The sequence below is a fragment of the Tachysurus vachellii genome, chromosome 17 (genome assembly GCF_030014155.1).
Source record: "Tachysurus vachellii isolate PV-2020 chromosome 17, HZAU_Pvac_v1, whole genome shotgun sequence".
NCBI lineage: Eukaryota > Metazoa > Chordata > Actinopteri > Siluriformes > Bagridae > Tachysurus > Tachysurus vachellii.
Genome location: NC_083476.1, coordinates 12,770,627 through 12,787,479, shown reverse-complemented (window position 1 = coordinate 12,787,479; position 16,853 = coordinate 12,770,627). Strand labels below are relative to the sequence as shown.

The 16,853-nt window shown below is 38.0% G+C and overlaps 1 protein-coding gene across 1 annotated transcript in view; it reads left to right on the top strand.

Moving 5' to 3' along the window:
• Positions 1–16,161: 16,161 nt before the first annotated feature.
• The window catches only part of si:dkey-112m2.1 (transmembrane protein 132D), a 142,516-nt gene continuing 141,824 nt past the window's right edge, over positions 16,162–16,853 (top strand). The window contains exon 1 of the mRNA XM_060891630.1: positions 16,162–16,306. Within this exon, the coding sequence (XP_060747613.1) occupies positions 16,246–16,306 (61 nt within the window). The 5' untranslated portion in view covers positions 16,162–16,245. The remainder of the gene's footprint in view (positions 16,307–16,853) is intronic.

Sequence of the window (16,853 nt, the reverse complement as noted above, 5' to 3'; positions counted from 1 at the left end):
TGGCAAAGGGCATAGAAGCAGGCAGAACATATTCCAAGCCATCATTCGCTCTCACCCGAAGCTTACTGAACTGTTCTGCGATAATACTGTGCATCGTATATAGCAGCTACTCTTATCATATAATAACACCATACCTTTGCTAATCTTTACATTCTGTATATTTCTGCACATAAATGATGTGGCAGCTAAATGATGCATTACTATATTTTATATATATTATATTTGTTATAATTGCCTCCTTTTAATCTTTTACTCCCTTTTTCTCTTTACGGCACATAAAAAATAGCATCGTATCTAAGTGGAAAGATAAATGTGAAAAAGGTAGATAGGCAGAAGGCAAGTCAGAGAGAGAGAGAGAGAGAGAGAGAGAGAGAGAGAGAGAGAGAGAGAGAGAGATTTACAGATAAGCTTTCAGACAGAGACTTTCAGACAAACCCACTTTCAGGCAGATGCACAGACAAACATACATACAGACTTTCAAACCCACTGACAGAGATATACATTCTGACCTTCCAAAAGACTTTCAAAAAGACCTTTAGATAGATCTTCAGACGGACTTTCAGAAACACAGACAGATGTTCATACAGACAGACAGATATACATACTGAAATTCAGACAAAATAATTTAGATAAAAAGACTAGAAGCATACAGCTAGATAGACAGAAAGCAGTCAGACTTTAAGACTCACAGACAAACAGACTTTATGATTTTGACTAACTTTTAGACAGGCACACAAACAGACTTTCAGACAGACAAACTTTTAGCCAGACAAAAATACTGACCTTTCGTCAGACAAACAGGTATTCAGATAGACAGACCTTCAAGCAGACAGACACATGTACATATAAACCTTTAGCAATCCATTCTAATAGACGTTCATACAGACTGACAGATATACAGACAGACGGTCAGACAGGCAGATTGATTTTCAGACAGACTGTCAGACAGACAGATTGATCTTCAGACAGACAAACAGACATCTTTGTAGACAGACGTATAAACATTTCAGATAGACAGACAGATATACGTACTGACTTTCAGACAGGCACACATTCAAACTTTCATACAGACAGTTAGATGTTGAGACTGACTGCGTTTTAGACTGACAGGATTTTTTATATACTTTCCCACAGACAGACAGATAGACAGACAGACAGGCAGGCCAACAGATAACCATACAGTCGTTCAGACAGACAGACAGACAGACAGACAGACAGTGAAACACACACAGACAGATGTGTTCAGATCAGATCTTGGATTGTAACTTTTATAACTCAATCCATTAATCATGGTAATGCTTTTCTTTTAACAGCATCTTACCATGACACGTTTTACATACACCCACATGCACACGAACATGCACACGCACACACACACACACAAAAACACAAAGTGTTACATCATTTTGATGTAAATTAAAAAAAGCGCTAATTTTATTTACACATCTTTCCAAGCTGGTTTATTTTTTCTCTCTGGAGTTTCGTCAGAAAAAGGAAGGATGGATTAGAGCATTAATGATTTGAAAGAGTATGAACCTGATTAATCAATCATACAGCACACTGAAACATGTGTTATGTTGCTCAGTTGCGCTCAGTTAACAATGACCTCGATTAGCCTTCTGGTTGTGATGATCAGGACGTGTGGAGGTGCAGGGGAACATGGGGTCAGGTTAAAGGTGTGATATGTAGGGTGTGGGGTCTGAGATCAGGTCAGATTCATCAGAATAATGTCAGATTTAAACAGAGACAATGTAGAGCTTATGTGCTCATCAGCATATTCAATCTCTCTGTGCTTTTAAATCTTGATTAATAATGAAAGACTGAATGAGGCTGAATGAGAGTGTGTGTGTGCCCTGCGATGGGTTGGCACTCCATCCAGGGTGTATCCTGCCTTGATGCCCGATGACGCCTGAGATAGGCACAGGCTCCCCGTGACCCGAGGTAGTTCGGATAAGCGGTAGAAAATGAGTGAGTGAGAGTGAATGAGGCTGCGGTGCCCACATACAAAACACACAACAACAACATCAAAAGCTTGACATGAAACTTACAACACCAAACAAAAGTTGGGGTTCTGATTCTGATTAGAGGTTACAGGTGCGAGTGAGCAGGAGGACATTTAATAGGGACATGTGACATGCTATGGCATGGGTAATACGTCCGACATAACCATGACACGTTTTCATTTTCAGATTCAGCCCTTTCATTTAATCCTGAGTGCTGTTATTTATATGCCGCATGCTTATATGTGGACATCCATCATTTTCTCACAATCAGGACTCGAAAAGATCTCCAGATTCATCATCAACATAATCTAATACTGTATAAACTCAGTAGACAAGGTACAATTAACTAAGATGTAGGTGCAAATATCTATAATTCTATAATTCATTTTTAAAGCAATAACAATGACACTGTTTTATAAAATCAACATTTTCCAAATTCATGAACTTTTTTAAAAAATGTATTCAAAATATGGAATGTAAAAGACATTAAAAAGTAAAGGTTAGTAACATTCTATAATACACTAATGCACTAGCAACAAAACACAGGAGTCTTCTTTAAAATTAAACCCCAGCATCAATCATCAAAGACTATGTACCCAGAATTTCTCTGCATACTCAGTAATAAGCCTAAGTAATGTTCTAGATTTTCCAGTCTGCCTTTTCCCCTACCTTATAAGACGCTTCATAAAACCATTTAATGCACATAAAACCATCAGTGCATCATTCAACTGCTGATGTTTTATTCAGCCGTTCATACATCCATTAAATCCCTTCCCTTTCCCTCGCTCCGCTTATTGTATTTTAAAGGAATTTTAAATGAAAAAAGATTGACCTGTTTTATGCTTATTTTGTTATAGCACTCCCTATTATATGTGTATCAATGCATTATAAATATGTGGAATATATTAGTCATGACAATTTTATAACCTTAGGGCAGAAAATCCTGGGGTCAACTTCCTGTTTGATGCTGATCACGGCGCCTGCTATGATGTTAGGTGAATTAAATCATGTCATTTCTATCAAACACTTGCAATGCAAGGAATTATTCACATAAGTTTTCCTTTCAGTAAGCAACACATAAACCTTACTAAGTTTAACTGTCCCAGTTTCCTTGATGTCCCAATGTACCTGACTTCACTTTGTGCATTTTCAGCTAAACCTATTTAATCAGTGCTTATCAACAGAACTCCATACAGGATGGGATCTAGAGTCACTTGAATGATGGCGTTTTCTCTGTGAATTTGATTAGCCAGGCACGAGTTTATTATCGTCTGTAAAACATTCAGCAGCTTAATGTGCAATAGACTTGCTCCTTTATGTTCTGCAGCAGTTCTCCTCTCATTATAAACATGCAAGCCGTGCAGTTCAGCTCACGCACCGGGTTCCCTGCGGTTCCTTTAGCTCACAGAGGTTAAGCGCTTTCATATTTCACCCTGACAGCTGCCGGGGCCAGTGGGTAAACACCTCACGTCCACTCTCCTCTCAACGTCAGATCCAAACTTTTAATGAATTTGGTAGATGGGAGAGAGAGTGAGTGACTGAGTGTGTGTGTGTGTGTGTGTGTGTGTGTGTGTGTGTGTGTGTGTGTGTGAGAGAGAGAGAGAAAGAGAGAGAGAGACAGACATCAAAATGCCAAATAATAAAAAATGAATCTAAAAGCACAGTGAAGTGACATTCACTTAAAAACTACATATACACTTTGAATATATTAATTATCTTTTACCCATTTATCTCATACAATTCAGCAATTACTAAAGCAGGTTAGGTCTTACTTAAAATAGCAAATGCTAATTAAATGAAAAGTTCTTTAAAGCAATAGTTAGGAAAGCAATTATCTACGCACTATGCTCTGCTTTATCCTGGTATAGATCAGCCAAGCCATGTTTACTACAGTTGTGCCAAATTATTTCAGTGGAAAGTAGCTAATGCATGCAAGTTGCTACACTCTAAAAAACGCTGGGTTGTTTTTTTAAACCCAAATGCTGGGTAGAGAACACAGATGTTAAAGAGAGCAGGCAAGTCAACGTGAAAATCAGACGACACCTGTGCAAGAAGCCGCCATCTTTGCGTCTTCAGATGAAAGCGAGTGAAATTCTGTCTGAAACGTACGTTATTTAATATGTATTTAACGATGTTCATAGCCATAAAAAAATCTGCTTTACTGTATAAACTAATGTTATATGCGCAATTTAGTCTTTCAGTCAGTTAAACTGAGATTACCTCACGGAGGCGTGCTCCGACTCACGACAGATCCCAGACCAGTGAGCATCTTCATCGGAGCTTGGAAGGAATAAGGTAAATGCTTTTTAAATTACTTTTGTAGATGTTAAATCTACTTTATTATAAATGATTTCTGTGTTAGATACGGGTTTGATACGGCGGAGTTTACTTGATGGTAACGTATTTTGTTGGACATCCAATTTCCTGCTGTACATTTTGTTTAACTTCACTGTGAGGTTGAAACAAGCGGGAATGTCTGAGGGCAGCTCAGGTTAAATAACGTTAGGGTTTGAAACTAAACATGTTCGACCGCCATTTTATCCGTGACAAACCCAGAATAATTAGGATCATTTAGGAGCAATTCTTGGATAAAATGCCTTTTGACTGACATTAATATTTTCTCTGTAATTAGTTGATGGCAGTAAGCAGTGTTCCCTGGTGTGGCAGTTTGGTGTATGGACTTCCGGGGGAGGAGACACCAGGAGTAAGAGTTCTGCCAGCATTCATTTTTGCAGACAAACTGTAACTTATTTAAGTTTTTTTTATTGTTAATAAAACTGTGTATAGTTAATAAACTTTTATTATTATTATTACTGTGACCTGACTGCTTCATTGGATTCTGTGTTCTTTAACTTGTACACTGTTACATGAAATGTTTTCATATTTCACACACATTTAATTGGAAGTAAATTTTTCTGACTGAAGTCAGTGAAGCATTTACTGTGATATTTGATACATTTTCATAGAATTTGAGCGTTTTACATGTTATGTCAAAATCAGCTCCGTATATTAGACATATTATATATTAGATTTAAGATTTGCTATTTTAGCCTAGACATCCTTTCCAAAAATATCCTCTCCAAAAATTTAGATCACCTAAATTGCTTCCACATACTTTGGTGTTTCCCGTGGGCGGGGTTGGATTACCGAAGTAAGTATTGCTGTAGATTCATTATTTTAATCACTTAAATTTCTGACCCATTTTCGGTTGAATTCAACCCAGCAGTGTCGTCATTTTTAACTAATAGTTGGGTTAAAATCACAACCCAGCATGCTGGGTTAAACATAACCCAGCGTTGGGTTCGTCCCTTTTTGACTCAGCGCTGGGTTGCCAAAATAACCCAAATTGGGTTGTTTTCAACCCAGCAGTTTTTAGAGTGTAAAAGTCACAAGATGACATCAGAGATTCATTTGAATTTTGACTGAATTATTATGTACATTTGCATATGAAATGTGTTAAATGAAGACACTTAGAATGGAATAGAATGTTAGCATGGAAAATAAGAGATTTATATATTTACGTATTTCTATCATTTCATTTCCCTAAGTACACAGACAAAATGTGGCAGTGGTAGTGAGAGGTCTGGAGATATATATTGCTATGGCTACGGAAGCTATAGCCGTGGATGACTGCTAAAGTGCGTGCGCTGCTGAAGACTAGAGACCTAGCCTTCAGAACAGGGGACAGGGCGGCCCTAAGAACAGCAAGGGCCAAACTGTCCCGAGCCATCAGAGAGGCAAAGCGCGCACATTCCCAGACAATCCACAGCCACTTCCAGAACAGCGGAGACACCCGGTGCATGTGGTAGGGCATACAGGTTATCACGATGCAGAGTTAACCCATGGAAGGCTGCTGGACCAGACAACATTCCTGGCAGGGTGCTCAGGGAATACGCAGAACAGCTAGCGGATGTCTTCACTGACATCTTCAACATTTCCCTGGTCAGCGATATTGTTCCTACGTGCCTCAAGACAACCACCATTGTCCCCATCCCAAATAGATCTACAGTGTCCTGCCTCAATGATTATCATCCCGTCGCATCCACATCAAGACCCAATTACCACCCTCACTGGACCCCCTACAGTTCACATATCATCCAAAATCATGCCATTGCCACAGCCCTTCATTTAGCCCTCACCCACCTGGAAAATAAAGACACGTATGTACGAATGCTGTTCATAGACTTTAGTTCAGCATTCAATTACTATCATCCCTCGGCACCTGATTGGGAAGCTGAGACTGCTGGGACTAAACACCACCCTCTGCAACTGGATCCTAGGCTTCCTGACTGGGAGACCTCAGTCAGTCCGGATCGGGAACATCATCTCCAGCACCACCACACTGAGCACTGGAGTCCCTCAGGGCTGCATGCTCAGTCCACTGCTGTTCACTCTGCTGACTCACCATCGAACCATATTATCAAGTTCGCCAATGACACGACCGTGGTGGGTCAAAGCCAACAACATTGTGGATGACCCCACACACCTCCCACACACACTCTTCACCCTACTGCCGTCTGTAAAAAGGTACCAAAGCATTTGGGCCCTCACGACCAGACTTTGTAACAGTTTCTTCCCACAAGCCATCAGACTCCTTAAAACTGAACTGTACTGAGCACAACACACACACGCACATCAACTGTATGGACTGCACAGACCTACAGTAAATACACACAATTCCAATATATATCCATATCAATCTGTTTACATGCTGTTTTTTGCACACTTTTTGCTATTTGCACATGCTGTCTGACATTTCAGTTGATTAAGTGCTGTTTTGCACAATCCTATACAATATCTCAGGTAACTGCTGCTATAACACTGTGTTCATTCCAGTATTTCTGCACACGTAATATTGTCTGAACATACAGTATTTACACTGGTCGGTGCTGTGTCTGTTTATTGTCTTTTGTGTAATGTCTTTTCATTTTTGATTTGCACTGTCTTTTGTCCCGCACTGTCTTGTCTGTCTTGTTTGTCTTGTCCTGCAATGTTTGCACCAGGATGCACAGTTGCACTTTATGGGGCAAGGACTACTTACTAAATCCTTAGCTCTGTCTCTGTGTTTGTGTTTCATTGTATAATGCAACATCTATATATGGTTGAAATGACAATAAAAGCTTCTTGGCTAGGAAGGAAAAACCTTCTATTATTACTATGAATAGTGCCAAGAAGAGGCTTTAAAACAAAGAAGAGAAAAGTGTGCAGAGAGAAAAGTGGACAAATTATGGCAATTGGTTGTTGGTAAAAAGTGTCATCAGTGATTTATTCTTGGGGACAGTGTTGATCAGTGACCGGTTGTGTAGAACAATGCTGATCAGTGACTGGTTGTTGGAAACAATGGTGGTCAGTGATTGGTTGTTGGGAAAATGGTGATCAGTGACTGGTTGTTGGAAACAATGGTGATCAGTGACTGGTTGTTGGAAACAATGGTGATCAGTGACTGGTTGTTGGAAACAATGGTGATCAGTGACTGGTTGTTGGAAACAATGGTGATCAGTGATTGGTTGTTGGGAAAATGTGATCAGTGACTGGTTGTTGGAAACAATGATGATCAGTGACTGGTTGTTGGGAAAAATTGTGATCAGTGACTGGTTGTTGGGGAAAATCATGATCAGTGACTGGTTGTGAAGACCAATGGTGATCAGTGACTGGTTGTTGGAAACAATGGTGATCAGTGATTGTTTGTGGGAACAATGGAATCAGTAACTGGTTGTTGCAAACAATGGTGATCACTGAATGGTTGTTGGGAGAAATTGTGATCAGTGACTGGTTGTTGGGAAAAATCGTGATCAGTGACTGGTTGTGAAGACCAATGGTGATCAGTGATTGGTTGTTGGGAAAATGGTGATCAGTGACTGGTTGTTGGAAACAATGGTGATCAATGATTGTTTGTGGAGAACAATGGTGATCAGTCACTGGTTGTTGGAAACAATGGTGATGAGTGACTGGTTGTTAAAAACAATGGTGATCATTGATTGGTTGTTGGGAACATAACCTCACATTGGTGCAACCCAATCAGGCTTTACACAAATCTGGTACAAGTCTTGTAGGAGTTGACAAAGTTACTGAATTAAGAAAAGTAGAATTCACTAAAACAATAAAGCTCCAACAATACTGACAGTGAATGAAAATGCACTGATGAACCTTTTTTGCTATCCTCTTGCCATTTTCAGTTGTATGTCTGGAGTTGTAAGAAATAGTTGGATGTCCTCATTGCATTTTTCCTGGTAGAACTTTGTTGCTGAGATTTGTAGATGCACTTAATTTTCTCATTTGAAATAAGTAAGAACTGAATTGAATGACTACTATAAGGAGCATAAACATAAGTTGAAGCCAGTTCATGTCACTTTCTGGTGGTTCTCTTGTATAATGGATAGCAGAAAATGTACATGCCCTGCATCACAAATCACATACTATCCATCCTAAATGGTATACGAGATCAGATTTAGTGTGTCCCACATTAGTGTGTATATTGAAATGAGTATCTCAAAGATACCTGGATCAGCTACCATTTCTGATAGTGTAGATCCATGCACAATTTTTCAACTCCTCGTGCATGGTGCAAGGTTTGCTTCACCCTGTTTTGGACACATTTTAGAGAGGTGTAAATTAAATGTCCAAAAATAAATAAAAAAAATGGAAAATTAAATTATTAATGATATAAGGAATAATGAGTGAAGAAAAGCTGAAAGGCAACAACATTCGCTTCTGATACATGACGTGTCTGCATGTTCAAAATTGCTTTATAGTTTTAGTGTATAAAGGTGAATCGGGATGCAGCAATGTTGTAAAAATAACCATTTTTACTGGCTATAAATGAATTTTTATTATTATGTATTAATATCTGGTGTATCTGATCTTAGTAAACAGACATGAAAAATCTATTCGTTCTTGTGACTATTTGTAATTATTTGTTTTTTTAATAATATATACTGGCCAAATGATGATGTTCATATTTAACAACTTCATTTCTTTCCCCTTTCTTGCTCTTTGTACAAATTCAAACAGGCTGTGAGACAAGATGCTAAGCAAAACAACATTAGCTTTAATTTGCTATTCTTGCACATAGTTGCAATAATAATGGCTATAGGCAAAGGTGCTGTTGCCCAACAATTAGAAATCACATTGCTGTCTAATGCTAATTAGCATACTTATTTTGCCACCAGGGCTTTTTTTTCCCCAATAGGCATCACGGTTAATTGGCTTGTGTAGCTTCAGAGATATAGCGAGTGGCTTCGGGGAGCGATGCGTATTTTAAACTCAGAACAGGACACCACATTAATTAGATAAAGGCAGTGAGGTCATTTATTTTTATATGACACCAATAAACAGATTCATATGCTGTAAAATGTGCAAAATAATTGGAAAAGGAACCAGTTACCAGAGTGTGTGGATGTGTGATTGTGTGTGTGTGTGTGTGTGAGAGAGAGAGAGAGAGAGAGAGAGAGAGAGAGAGAGAGAGTTAGTTAATGTACTCCTAAACAAGTGATTTTAAATCATTAAACATAATCTTGTTACAGTAATAGTTTGAGCACTTTAATGCTCAAGAAACTAATAACAGCTGAAGTATATATCTACACATTTAGCTTTATCTTTATTAAAAACCTTTATTCCAGTATCTATGAATGTCTATGAATTTTCCCATGTCCTTCTGCCATACAGTTACATACAGTTTCCATCTCCTCTCATCTGGCTGGATCTGGGAAGAACCTAGTTACAAGTCCAGTAGGTGGAGTGTTTCAGGCTGGATAACTGTGCTTAATGTGTTGTAGAGGTAAGAGGTTAGTTGGATCAGAACTGACTACACCTCTTGGATTTTTGTTTCTGCAGCTAGGATTTTCTCTTCCTAACATCATTAACATTAGACAACATGGCTGACCAACTAGTTGGCAGACTTGCTCATATGTACCATGGCTAGCTTTACTAAGCTAGCTTTATTTTTTTCAGTCATGGCACAATATTGGGTTGTGGTAGCTCAGTGGTCAAGATGTTGGACGTCTGAATGGAAGGTCATGAGTTTGAATCCCAGATGGAGACACATTAAGCACAGTTGTCCAGCCTGAAACACTCCACCTCATGGTCCTGTGACTAAACTCTGACCAGATCCAGCCAGGTGAGAGGAGATAAATTGATGGAACACTGGGCGGATGTGGGAATCAAACCCCTAACCCTGGAGGTGCCAACCACTTGTTCAAGTCACAGTTCCATCTTCTTAAAAAAGGCTCTTTTCCAAAATAAAAATGTGGCAAAGATCTAAACGGGGTAGCAAAACAGGAAACAATGATCTCATATGGAAAGCGGAAAAACAGTGAAAGGGGTCGGAGCCAGGATGAAAATGTCATAGAATAATGATTTATTATATTGGAAATATTACTGCTATATAACTAAATTCAAATTCAAATTCAAATTTATGAATTTATAAATTGTCAATTTAACAATTGACATTGTCTCAAAGCAGCTTTACAGAACAAACAGAAAACAAAAAGTTAATATAAAGATTAATATTAGATATATTTAAATGTGTTTGTATTTATCTCCAATGAGCAAGACTGAGGTGACTGAGGATATTAAAGGAAGAATCCTTGAGAGGAACCAGACTTAAAGGGGAACCCATCCTTATTTAGGTGACAGTAAAGGGTGTGATTATAAATATACAGTATACATAATAAACTTCTTCTCTTATAACACACAGTAATCTGAACAGAAAGATCATTACATTATCAAGGTGCTAACAGTAAAGCACAATGGTGGGAAGTAAACTAGAGTCCATAATGCCGCAGTGACTAACGTATCCCCTGACAGAATAATTGGTTTTGTGTGGGATTGATGGAAAGTGTGATGCAGAAGAACAACAGTACCTTATAGCTATATTATAGCAGTATTAAAGGTGAAACCAGAGCACGCTTTGTGTTCTCTGTATTAACAAGATAAAAAAGAGTCTGAAATGAAACCAGCCCTGTTAACAAGTTCCTCTCTCAAACGTCTCTTCGCTCTGGTAATGAATGGAAATGTCGAGACGAGATTGAGGAAAAGAGCAGATCAACCGAGACACCTCTTTAGGGCAAAGGTTATGTTCTGAGAGTGATAAATGTTAATTACCTGACATTAGCAATAAGAAACAAGGGTCACAGCAATCAGTGTGGAGAATGCAGTGAAATGAGAGAGAAAATACAGACTGGTGCGGTGGTGGTGTTGGCTGGTTATTTTTGGTCATAAAATGTATTACTGAAACATCATTTTAATGACACAGTTGTCTGCTAACATCATTTGACAGTATGGGAGACAGAGTGTTTTATTTGGATGCGGGTATTGACGCTTTGGTCATGTTAGCAATTAGCAATTTAGCCATGACTTCTTGTAATAAAGGTGGGTTGGATTCAGCAGTGTTGTAAAGACAATTTCACTTTTTTTAAATTAATGTCCTGTATCTAAAACAAATTCAATTTTTACCCAATGTTTTGGGAGTTTGTGAGCCCTTCTAATTTACTTGGTAGTCTATGTTACTATGTTAGCAGGCTCACTAACTCACCAACCATCAACAGAACAAAAATAAAAGCGTTACAGAATCTGACCGAGCATCCTCTCCGCTTCATTTGTAAACTCTAAACACTAGTACCGTTAAAGTGCTGTTAAAGTAAAATAATGAGTGTGACAGTATGACAAATAACAGCGTTTTATTCTTATAATAATATTTAGTAAAAGTGCTTTATTCTTATACTTATATCACAGCAACTGAGCAGAGATTACAATTTATTTTTGCCATTTTGTACACTTTTGTATGTCATACGTATTTACTTTTTTGTCATACTTTGTGGGTAAATCTAATGCTGTGAAATGTCAGTCAATCAATTTAGTTCCTGTTATCTACATTATTGAGGCTATAAGCAGTTGCTTCCTCAGGATCTCTTTTTTTTCTTTTGTGAAGTTAATAAGGTTTTTATGAAAACATAAAAATGCAGTTTGAGAAACCACAAAGTTTCGTAAAACCAACCTTATAAAATCAATTGATTATTAAGTTCGGAGTTTGTTAAGCATCCACTATCCAAGCCCATGTGAATGAGCTGTTACTACAGTAACTGTAACTACAGTAATGTATTAACACACTTACAGCTGCATTACAACAGTGAGCTCCGGTCCATATATTTGGAAGTGGAGTTCTGATATTTAATTTAAATGTTTTTCTGATTTGAATTTTGAATCTAATTTGAATTCTAAAAATAGTTTATTTAACTGAAACTGTTACTACATGCACAACAGGTTGCCGGTCAATCTGTGTGTTGTCATAGCAACGCACGATGATCTAGCCATCTGTGGTTTCTTTCAGACCTACAGTATTTTCATTGTCAAAGCAGAGCAAAAATAAAAACATTTTTTGACTATATTATGTCTGAAATATCAGCTATGTGATATCAATTTCTTGTTTATAGAACTGATGAACAACAGCAATATCAGACTCTCAGGTGTGCTGTGATTACAGTACGTACAAATCACAGCCATGCTAATATTCAGTACCCCAGGAACCTTTCTCATGTGAAACTGATTCATTTATAAGGCCTGTTGCATTGGGTTAATTAATCAACCCCCTTCTGACCAATTAAAAGTGAGCATTAATATTACAATTGGCTTGCACACCATAAAACTGAGCATTTTTACAATGTTGGATGGTCTGCCCTAGAATCCAAAAAACCCTTCTAAGTCTCCATGGCTAAAGTAGATGTGATCAGTGGTGCAAACTGATGTGCCAGCTGATACGTGGTTTTACCTCTGATTCTATTACAACCAAATCCTACTATCTAAAGAAGTATGTTTCCTGCTTCCTCTACTACTTGAGATTCTGTTCCATTGCCCAGCTCTCAAGCCTCTCTCCACAGTCACCAGACAGTAATTGTTGCTTAGTGCTGTGTGGGGGTTTCAGCCGTGTGTCTCACAGTAATCTGAAATAGCACACGACTAAACGGAGCTTCAGATAAACATTAGAGATCAGACACAGGCCGCTGAACCACTTCCTTCTACAAACGCGCTTAAGTGACCACTTTAGGGTCTTTACTAAAATTAGATTAAGCAGAGTTCATGTTTAATAGATCCTTTTGCCACTTTTTGATGAATAATTGATGCAAAAACCCGATGGAAAGGATAGCAGCAGAGGAGCGAACTGCAGGAATAACAGATCAAATGATCATCCTATTTACTTCTTCTTCAACTATTCTGCCAGTTTATACTCCACATTCTAATTTTATTATATTCTGGATTCTAATTGGACAGAAGGTCCACATTTGAGCCACATAATCTAAGACTAAAACATGGATTAAATAGGTAAATATGGATTATTGTAGAATTTTTGGATATTTCTGTAAAGTTATTTAACATTTATTTTTACAGTAATGTTTAATACACATTAATACACTTCTAAAAAAGAGTCTCCAGTGTCAATTCAGTCAGAAGTAAAGCTTTAACTTTAGAGTTTCCTCCACAGGAAAGTCTTCAGGACATAGGAGTTTACACTCCACAGTTTTCAGTCACAAACTGTGTGTCATTAATTTTTGTCTTATTATTGTCCAGAAAGAACAAAAAGAGAGATGATTGTAACGTAAGAGATAAAATGGAACTTTATCAGACTTTAATATTAAATATAACTATAAGCAGAAAAATAATGATGTGTCATTTCTTAACTAATAAAAAAATTGGTGTTATATGTGACAACACCAACAAAAAGGAATACAACACTTTGGGACAAGATGTTATAGGAAAATGATCAACTACATTGTGGTTGTGTTGCGCGGTGGTTTGGCGTGTGGTTTGGCGTATGGATTGGCGTGTATAATCCTTTACAAATTGAATTGTTTTGACTAATATTCAATTTTAAAATGCAATTTCAGACTTCTGCCGTGCACAAACTGAGCACAGTTCTCAATTTTAAAAGAAAACGAATTCATGCTTTAGTCATTTAATTAATTGAGCCAAAAAACATCATTGTTATAAAAACACATCTGTTCACAATTCTACAAATTGGTTTGACACTCGCTGGATTCCTGTTAAATTGTCAGAGGTCTAAATTGTTTATAACACCTTTATAACATTTCTCTTGTGTATTTCCTAATGACTCACAGCTCTCACTGATTTAAATGAGCGCTGCAGTAAGTGATTAAAACTGACGGATTGTAGAGGACCTAGGGTTGGCAGATCAAAAAGCAAATAAAATACTATGCTAATGCAAATAAAATCCTAAATAATCTCAGTGCACCTCTGCATGTTTTATTTGTTTGCAAAACTCACTCCATACTCAAGCCTGGGCTATGTTTATGGATTATTGCTATTTATGACCAAGCTTTACCTACTGTGTGCTGAAGTCAATCATTTAATAATCTAATTTAAACGTTCATTCAGTTGAATTAGATAATCACTTGCAAAACATCTGGCATTAAAAATTATATATACATTATATGGCCAAACGTATGTAAACAGCTGACTATCACACTCATATGTGCCCATTCTTGCTTGCTGTGTGCAGTGGCCTTTTTCATGCTGGTCCCTTAGCTCCAATGAAATAAAATCATTCAATACAATTGTGGACCACCAGTTTTTTTGGCAACAGTTTGGTGAAGATCCACATATGGGTGTGATGGTTGTGGGTCCACACACTTTTGGTCACACAGGGTAACTCCTGATTCCCTACATTATAATATTTATATTCTAAGCATTAAATTCAATAGCAAGATGTAATCTTTTTTGATAGAAACATAGCTTTTACTTTCCTGTAACGTCCTCTGTAGCCCACAGCATAATTCAGGCTTTTCCGTACAACCTGTAACCTGTATAGGCCAATTTTATGGCAGGTGTTATGTTGTGAAGAATGAATTGATGAATTCATAGAATGTCCCCAAATAAGTCACGCATTATTGCGCAGAGCGCAGCCTCTGTATGCGAAAGGCAAAGAAATTCTACTGCAAATCTGGTGAGTCCGCTAGAGGGGGACGTTGTGTCTTAGTGCTTTAAAATGTCCAGTGAAACTGTTTGTGATAATAATTATTCAGCAGAGGTATGAATGATAAAATCTATATAATATAAACAATATGAAATATATTTCTGTAGTCAAATTTTTTTATTAAATGCTTACAATTTCGTATATAACCACAGCATATATTTCCTATATTATTAGAAAATAATATTGTATTTTATATGAGTATTATTATTATTATTATTATTATTGTTTTTATTATTCATGCCCTGTGAGATCCCCCTTAAACGCGACGCCCCCCGTTTTTCCACTTCAATCCTAAATGCCTTCCAAATGAACACATAGTTTACTGTTTAGGGTGTAAAGCCTGTCCTTTCCACACATATGTAGTGCACCTAGATAGGGCACTAGGAGCCAATCAGGACTCGGCGTCTCCAAGTCGTCTTGCGCGCTCACTCGTCTCCGGTTTATTTTTTTTTATCGTGTCGAACAGCATTGTCAGGACTCAGTGAACAGAGCACGGGCATGAAACCTGGCTGGACTACACAGGAAAGGAAAAAGAGATTCGAAAGAACTTTTTTTTTTTTTTTAGGACAATCCGTGTCAGTTTCTGTGCGCTTGTGGCACGCGTGTGAAGTTTGACGCACGACGCGGGACGGCGGGGACACCAGCAGCAGCGTAGCTGAGATTTTCTCAATAATGAATGAAAATTGATTTCGTATGCTACAGATAGTAGTGTATTATATCCATGCAATCGCGCACACCGACATGGGTTTGTGTTTTTCCTGAAAGGACGTTGATGCGCTACAAGGATTTGTCGGGTGTAAACAAGCCCATGACGCACTGGCAACCGAATTGTAGAAGTTGTGTTGATCTCTCCAGACTCCAGACTGACAATCATTTGTAACTTCCCTCAGCTTCTCTTATGGCTTCTTAGGCTTTCCTGCCTGAGAGTGGAACTGAAGCTGTGTATGCGGAACACCTGCGGATTTGGGCTGTTGGCATCTTTACACTGAAGAAATCCACCGGTACGTTTTAATCAGTGTAGCTATTAACGTCTGTGCGTTTTAATCCCAACCCTGGAACACTTGAGAATTGATGTATAGTTCAAGCACGATCTGTACAGGTTTATATGGAAAGCGAGCACCGGTGAGGTAGAGCAATGCGCGCCCTGCACGTCGGTGCGTGAGCAGGAGGAAGAGGAAGAGGAAAAGGAAGAGGAAATTCAGGTGTCAAGAGGAGTTGTGAGAGGTTCCCGAGTTCCGCTGACCCGCTCCCTGAAGGATGGAGAAGATGCTGATACGCATGTGTACCGCGTCCCTCATCCTGCCTTTGCTTTGCAGAGGTGAGTCTGCTGCACAAGCTGCACCTAAATCTTTACACACTCATACAGAAAAAAAAGACAACTGGAGGTACTTTGCTTCTCTAATGGGGCTCTGTGATGGAAACCCACTCTGTTGCCAGGTTCTGCGTAGAATCTTTTTCAAAACCTCTTTTTTGTAACTCAAACATTAAGCTAACAGACTACTTTTAACTGACAGCTGAATATTTTGCACATTTAATGTAAAAGTAAATATACTTAACAGTACATAATTAGACATCTCCTGCCTTGCACCCGGTGTTACAGGTCTTGAATCCAGATTCAGACCAACCATCTATCTGAAGTGGTTACTATAGATGAATAAATAATTAGACCTTAAGGATGACATCCATTATATATATATATATATATATATATATATATATATATATATATGCAGACTACAGTGCCTTATTTCTGAGAGTGCAGACTTCTTTGATTTATATCCATCAGAGAAGTATATGTTGCTTTTATTTAATATTATTTATTCCTTTTTGCTCTTGTACTTTTGTCAACTTTTCCAATTCCTAAT